The sequence below is a fragment of the Zootoca vivipara genome, chromosome 4 (genome assembly GCF_963506605.1).
Source record: "Zootoca vivipara chromosome 4, rZooViv1.1, whole genome shotgun sequence".
Classification (NCBI taxonomy): domain Eukaryota; kingdom Metazoa; phylum Chordata; class Lepidosauria; order Squamata; family Lacertidae; genus Zootoca; species Zootoca vivipara.
In genome coordinates, this window is record NC_083279.1 from 47,463,436 (window position 1) to 47,471,305 (window position 7,870).

The window sequence follows — 7,870 nt, forward strand, 5'->3', positions numbered from 1 at the left end:
AAACTAAGGTGCAGTTCCCAATTGCTGCAGGAGCATCCTGCAGCCAACCGGAAGCTGCGGAAGTCATGGTGGACATACGGCTTCCGAGGCAAAGTTTGCAAACCAAAACACCTACTTCCGTGTTTGTGATGTTCAAGTTCCAAGTTGTTTGTGAACTAAGTTGTTCGAAAACCAAGGTACAACTGTACTTCCCTGGAGAAAGAATAGCTCATACGAAAGAGAGAGCGAGAGAGAGAACAGTTGCTAGAGCATGAGACTCTTAATCTCAGGATCATGGGTTCGAGCCCCACGTTGGACAAAAGATTAGAGAAGGCTTCATGGAGAAACAGAGAGGAGAAGGTGGGCAGGTCGGTGGGGAAAGAAGACAAGTTGCTTGTTTCACATTTTCTTTATTGACTGCCACTGGCTGAGTTCTCAGATTGCGTGCCAGACATCAGTAAAAGAGGTGGAGCTATGTTAGAATTACAGCAAGATTAAGGGAGATGGTGTGATAACACGCAGGCCTGGGGGAAAGCTCAGTAGGGATTTGAAGCCTCAGCACTTGTGATGGACCCCCAAGTGGGTCTGCAAAGACCATGGAGAGATGGGCTTGTCCTTGCACCAGCAGAGGAAACGACAGTTGATGTTGTAAATGGATGTACTTTTTTCCCCCCTCTTTCAACTTTGCTAGGAAAAAAGTTACAACCCTTTCCAAACACTTTTTTGTGGGTTTTCCTCCTTTTAAAAAGTGCATGGCACATTCGTTACAAGTACCACCCACTCTTTCTTCCTCTTCTTCTCCCCTCTCACTAATCAGCTTAGCTCTCGCTTGCTCTTAATTACTTTAGGGTAGAACAAGCCTGTACTGTTGCTTTTGCTGCACCAAACTTAGCATTAACAATTGATGCATTGAGAGCTAATGCTGCTGTCTGGCCAGCTCTTATGTTTGGGGCTTGGCAGATGTTTATCCAAACTAGCACAGCATCCTAGACCATTTCAGCAAGTGTGTCAGATCTGCTGCAGCACCCTTTCGCCTCCCACGTTGTCACCCCGACATCACAAGGTTTTAGGCTTCAGCTTCAAAGTCCTCTAGCTGCTCACCTGGCCTCTCATTCCATCCAAGAGAAAAATTAGAACAAAAAAGAGAAAGAGAGAGAAACCCTTCTAGATATTCACTGATATCTATGTAATGGCTCTGTGAAGGAGGCCTGCAAGTGAAGTGTGACAGCCCAGATGCTTCTTCAGCAGCAGCAGGTTCAGCCTAAGAAGAAGGAGCCGAGGTTGGCTTCTCCTCACGGGATACAGGGATGGGTCTCTCGCTGTGGCTGGGGTCAGTGTTGGACTGGACCTTGGGAGCCGAGAAGGTCAGCATGCCATCAGCAGAGAGAGAGCAGGTGATGGCCGCTTGGTCCACGTTGGATGGGAAGCGGTACCGACGGTGGAATTCACGGGAAATATACCCATGGTCATCCTGATAAGAGACAAAAGAAACTGATAGCATTACTTTTTTTTCAAGCTTGCAGCTGTCCTGTGAGATAAAGTACCTAATCAGTATTTCAACTGCAAAGATAGAGAACTCAGGCCGAGTGGCTTGCAAAGACCTCCTCAGCTGTAACATAAAGGGGAGTCTCGGATACAAAATGGAGTACACAGAGTGGTTTAACAGTCAATCCTTCTTCAAAGGGAACTCTGGGAATTATAGCTCTGGGAGGGGCCCAGGGGGTCTCCCAACAACTCTCAGCACTACAGCTCCCAGGATTTATTTTTTTTGGGGGGGGATCACAACTGTTTAAAGTGACATGATTCTGCTTTAAATGTATACTGCGGATGGTGCCTAAGATTTCACTCACTGAGCATGGTTGTAGGCCTTGGGGTATTCCTGCCTTCCAGTTTTTGAAGCCTTTCCATTTCAGATGTAGTAACTTTCCAAGCCCAAGGCTCTTGATTCCTTCTCGTGCCTTCTTTTAAACACTTCTCATTCATGTTGGCTTATAAAAGCTCAGCCTTCACAGTTGATTCAGAGCTACTGACCACTAGGAAATGCTACTCAATTGGGCTTCTATTGACTTTTTACCTAGTGTACCACCTAAAATTAATCTCTAGCTTTGCTAATTTAAGACTCATTTCTCTTTACTTTGTTCTTTGCCTCACAAAGGAAACCTTGGAATTGTTGGATTGTGTGTGTGTGTGTGTGTGTGTGTGTGTGAGAGAGAGAGAGAGAGAGAGAGAGAGAGAGAGAGAGAGAGAGAGAGAGAGAGAGAGATTTTCTTTGTCCTAACAGTCTTGATCTGAAACCCATTAGCACCCAAGGCAAGCTAATCTCATTTAGTCTTCACGTCTCCATTCCAGTCAAGCCATTCTTATCTCTCCACACCCACTCAATGCCCAACTCGCAGGTTTTATTTAACTAGATGAAGGGTTATGAAGAACTTGAAAACTTGCTCATTTATTTTATTTTATTTTTTATTGGCCCCAATAAAGGTACTGCACTACTGTAGATTTTGGATTTTGTTTTCTATGGACCAACCCAGCTATCTATCCTGTTTCAGAGCTATTAAAGTGCAGGCATTTTCTTGGAGTTTCAGATTACATTACATTACAGTACAGTACATGATTTCTGTTCTGAAAAAAATAATTACCCAGTGATGCCCACTGTCATCTAAATGCTATGGAGTACATGATGAAAGAAAATGGATTTTTAAAAATCCTAACCATAACAGTATCATAAAATCTGACATTTGACCTTTCCTAAAGCAGATGCATACACCTCTGAGCTAAATCTCAGTAGTTAATGCTAAATAAAATAAATCTGTTTTTCATTACAGCTGAGTAATTTGTACTTTCTTTCTCCCTTACCTGTCTCTCACTGTGTTTGCCATGAATTTCCACAAAGTCTTCAATGACCTTCACACTCAAATCTTCAGGAGAGAAATGTTTTACATCCAAAAAGATTGTAAACTTGTCCCGGTCAGATCTTACCTAAAAGTAAAATAACAAGAAACACCCCCCACCCCCCAAACAGAATTAGAATTACTAAGACTATGCAATTATTTAAAGAACAAAGTAGCTTTTAAGTCATATCATTTACTTTGTGATTATATTTCTAAGATTCCCTGTGAGATCATTTGTGACGGCAAAATTATTAAGACATGTTCTTAAACCCTTGAAATTAGCAATTGTCATTTTATTATTCTTTTCATTTTTCAAACGGATTTGTTTTGAAAAGCAGGTGAGAATTCAGTCTACAACTTGAGTCAGTTTACTCACAATTGGCACCAGTGACTTTACTCTAACTACAGGTACTCTGGATTGGCAAATTTGTATGTGATTTTAGGATGCTACATACAATTGCCTAAATGCTTTTTGCAATGCAGCAGTTTCCGCCAAGTCACTTCAGCATTTATCTATTTTGTGGATAGATTATTTCTTGCCCCCAGCAACCCAAAGGGTAATCAGAGGCTTTTGGCAGTTTTTGCAACTTGCCTGTATGACTAAAAACCTGGGCGTGCACAGACACTGCAGGAGACTTGAGTTTCATGGCTAACTTTTAGAAGCTGCCACTGCTTTTCATTGGCTGAGCTCTTCCTAGATTTCTGAGCCAGACCATAATGTTCGGAATGTTCTGAACGCAGCCTGAAAAGCAACACTTTATGAATAACCTTTTAGCTGCTCTTCCCAAGAGGCCACTATGCAGCGCATCAAACAAAACTCAAAACCCGCATTTTTAAAAAGGCAAAAAAATGTACTTGATTAAGTAAGAATCTGCTTCATTTTTAGGGAAAAGGCCACAACTCATTGTTAGGGAATCTGTTTTGCATACACAATGCCTCAGGTTCAATTTGATAGCTTAGTTGGTTAGAGCATGGTGCTGATAATGCCAAGGTTGCAACTTTGATCCCCGTATGGGACGGCTGCTTATTCCTGCATTGCAGGGGGTTGGACTAGATGATCCTCAGGGTCCTCTCCAACTCCACAATTCTATGATTCCATGAAATGCAACAATATACAAAGTCCCCAGCATCTCCAGGTAGGGCTGGCAGAAACCCTGTAAAGCTACTGCCAGTTAGTCTGGACCAGGGATTGGGAATCTAACTATCCAGACATTTCTGGACTCCAGTTCCCATCATCCCTAGCCACCATGGCCAATGGTCAGAAATGATGGGAGCAGTATCTAGGTCACAGGTTCCCCATCCCTGATGTAGACAATTCTAAGCTAGACGGACCAATTTCTGACTCAGAATAAAGCACCTTCCTATGTGTTTTTTAAACACTGTTGGTTAAACCACAGAGCCTAGGGCTTGCTGATCAGAAGGTAGGCAGTTCAAATCCCCGCGACGGGGTGAGCTCCCGTTGCTCGGTCCCAGCTCCTGCCAACCTAGCAGTTCGAAAGCACGTCAAGGTGCAAGTAGATAAATAGGTACCGCTACAGCAGGAAGGTAAACGGCGTTTGCGTGTGCTGCTCTGGTTTGCCAGAAGCGGCTTTGTCATGCTGGCCACATGACCTGGAAGCTGTACGCCGGTTCCCTCGGCCAATAACGCGAGATGAGCGCCGCAACCCCAGAGTCGGTCACGACTGGACCTAATGGTCAGGGGTCCCTTTACCTTTACCTAATTTGTAAGTGACACAGAGATCATCTAAACATGCGACACACTCCCTTCAGATAGTTAAGAGATGTTAAAATTACGATATTCCAATTCTGCTTATTTTTCTTAAAACTGTCATCACATAAATCCTGAACTACGGTTTCTGTCAAATATTGTTCTTTCTGGCACCTAATCTATCTATCCCATTCAATATGGGATTAAACTGATTAAACCATGCAACACACCTGGTAGTTTGCAAAAAGCTTCTTTTTTTTTTTAAGAGCTTCTAATGTATTCAGGAACATGAATCTTACCTCAGAGACACCTGACTCCAGAACAGTGCGGAAGAGAGATTGCCTGTAGTATGGGCTGATGGTCGAGGAAAGCAAAGGCAGGAGATCATATTCAAAAAGACCTTCTCCAAAAAACTGATCAAACAAACGGCTTGGAATTAAAGGTCCAAGAGCCCGTTTGAACCAGGGGTGCTGAATGGTAATATCCATGGTCTCTGCTGCTGCAAGTTTGGCGGTGGAGAGGAGACAGTGCAGTTGCTTTGTGACAGAGAAGTCTCTTTGCTGGACTGCACAGTGGAGGTGTAGAAAACTTCCCTCTATATATACGACTTTCACAGAATGAAGGCATTAGTGGGATTTCTCTGGAAAGACATGATCTCATGATGAAGGCCAATCTGGTCAGCAGAAATTGTAGGGGCTGACCCGAGAGTGACAGTCTGGTTAGAATCAGTGCCAGATATCTCTCTGAACAGCAGCTGGCTGGCCTGCAGCATTCTGCGGACATAGGGGGGTGTCACCAAGGCCCGGCAGTACAGAACACCAACCCTCACCTACACGAGCCGTTCCAAAAGACTGTTATTGTCGTTGGCATTACTGTGGAACATTTTAACGAGAAAATTCACTAGCCTTTTTTTACTCGCATGTTGGTTTGGTGTTCGCCCGAGACTCGAGAGGGAAGAAAGCAAATATTTTACAGACATTTTACACTGTATACTTTACCTCTCCCTCCCACCCAAAAAAAGAGAGAGGGTTTCCGCTAATTGACAGAAAATAGAAGGCATGCTTCCAGACTCTTACTGGTTTCAGGTAGGGTTCAATCATATTCTAGCAAATTCAGGCTGTGTATTTAAAGTTGATTTGAAATAGCTGGCTTGCTCTGCTCCCAGCACCTCATGCTGGGAGGCGCAAATTTTGGGCCCTTGGAGTGGTGTTATCCTCTTGGAACTGAGACACTTCACTGGATAGAGAAACATTCTTGAAGGCCTCCCAGTTGCAAAAACTGCAAAGAGGGCATTGAAACGCTTTTGAGGTGTTATCATCTAAGGGAGGTCTTGAAACAGGACCTTATCTGGAAGCCTGTCTGTTGTCTGCTGCTTAGAGCATTCTTTAACACAAGAATAATTATTTTTGTACACTATATGGTTCTTTGCAAGCATTGCTGAAATGTACATTTGGCAGTTGTAACAATATTTCGTTTACTTTGTGGCAAACTTCTTCTCATGATCAATCTACTGTTGGTATAATAATATAGTATACCAACAATAATATATTGTTTCACTTTAAAACTTCAAACTGAAAGCTGTCATGTAGTTGTCCCTTAAATGTAGATGAAGCAACCTGGGGCCTTCGAGATGTTGTCGAACTCCATTGCCCATCAGCAGCAACCATCATGAGAATTGGTTAGTGAGGGTGGAAGTTGCAATCCAGCAACATCTGGAGAGCCACAAGTTCCCCATCCCTTCCTTAGTGTGAGACAAAAATCCACATAGGCAGAAATCCGAGGCTTGCTCTGGAATTCAGTCATCCAAGTAATTGAATGAGTGAAGCTGCTCTATCCTTGCAGCATTTCTGAGCTGTGCCCCCCTCTCCTGCCACCCACAAACGTTCCTTCCTCTAGCTGGAAGAGGAGATATGCATTTTCAGGTGAGGATGTCTCTCTATATGGGATTTTGTGGTGGCTCTTCCTTACTTATTCATGATCCATCTACAATGGGTATTTGTCATGTTAATTTTAAATTTATCATGTGCACAATGGCCTGCAGAGTGTCAACTGAGATATTCCTGAATGTTAAGCTTACATGTTATCTCATCTTCTACCCTTTACAAGAAACAGGGAACTGGGGTGGGGAGACCCCTATTGCTGTGCAAGGCCAGGACCAGACTGAACTTTTGGAAAATGCTTGGTATCAGCTCAGTGTTTTCGAAAACTGGATCAGATCAAAGGCCTGTCTAGCTCAGCATCCTCTTCCCACAGCAGCCAACCAGATATGTAGGAACCCAGCAACCAAGGCCTCCTGTTTTTAAGGGCAAATGCCTGAGCATTAGCTTTGTCTTGGTTCCTGTCCTTTAAAAAGGTAAAGGGACCCCTGACCATTAGGTCCAGTCGTGACCATAGCTGCCAAGTTTTCCCTTTTCTCACGAGGAAGCCTATTCAGCATAAGGGAATTTCCCTTTAAAAAAAGGGATAACTTGGCAGCTATGGTCGTGACCGACTCTGGGGTTGCTGCGCTCATCTTGCATTATTGGCCGAGGGAGCCGGCGTACAGCTTCTAGGTCATGTGGCCAGCATGACAAAGCCGCTTCTGGCGAACCAGAGCAAGCAGCAACAGAAACGCCGTTTACCTTCCTGCCGGAGCGGTTCCTATTTATCTACTTACACTTTGACGTGCTTTCGAACTGCTAGGTTGGCAGGAGATGGGACCGAGCAACGGGAGCTCACCCCGTCGCAGGGATTCGAACCACCGACCTTCTGATCGGCAAGCCCTTGGCTCTGTGGTTTAACCCACAGCGCCACCTGCTTCCCAGTAAGGAAGGTAGGAACCTTAAAAGCCCAGTTTCCAGGTCATGTGGCCAGCATGACTAAGCCCCTTCTGGCAAACCAGAGCAAGCAGCAACAGAAACGCCGTTTACCTTCCCGCTGTAGCGGTTCCTATTTATCTACTTGCATTTTGACGTGCTTTCGAACTGCTAGGTTGACAGGAGCTGGGACCAAGCAACAGGAGCTCACCCCGTCACAGGGATTCAAACCGCCGACCTTCTGATCAGCAAGCCCTAGGCTCAGTGGTTTAACCCACAGCGCCACCTGGGTCCCTGAAAAAGGTAAAGGGACCCCTTAGCTTTGTCTTGGTTCCTGCCCTTTAGACCATACAATTTCACCTTCTTCCATATTTAAAATTGTTGGGGGTTCATTTTATTGCAGCATGTGCTTGAATTTGGAACAGCTTTTCCATTTGAGCTGCATGTTGGAAAAGCTAAATATCAGCTCTCTTTATACAAAGGCAGATATTTATTTT

The 7,870-nt window shown here is 44.2% G+C and overlaps 1 protein-coding gene across 1 annotated transcript; it reads right to left on the reverse strand.

The window, feature by feature from the left end:
- Nucleotides 1-787: 787 nt before the first annotated feature.
- On the reverse strand, nt 788-5,213 carry CRYAA (crystallin alpha A). Its single transcript, XM_035115676.2, has 3 exons — nt 4,878-5,213; nt 2,836-2,958; nt 788-1,450 (listed from the first exon to the last, which is right to left on the reverse strand). The coding sequence occupies exons 1-3, from the start codon at nt 5,064-5,066 to the stop codon at nt 1,241-1,243; spliced, it is 522 nt and encodes a 173-aa protein (XP_034971567.1). The 5' UTR covers nt 5,067-5,213; the 3' UTR covers nt 788-1,240.
- Nucleotides 5,214-7,870: the final 2,657 nt, after the last annotated feature.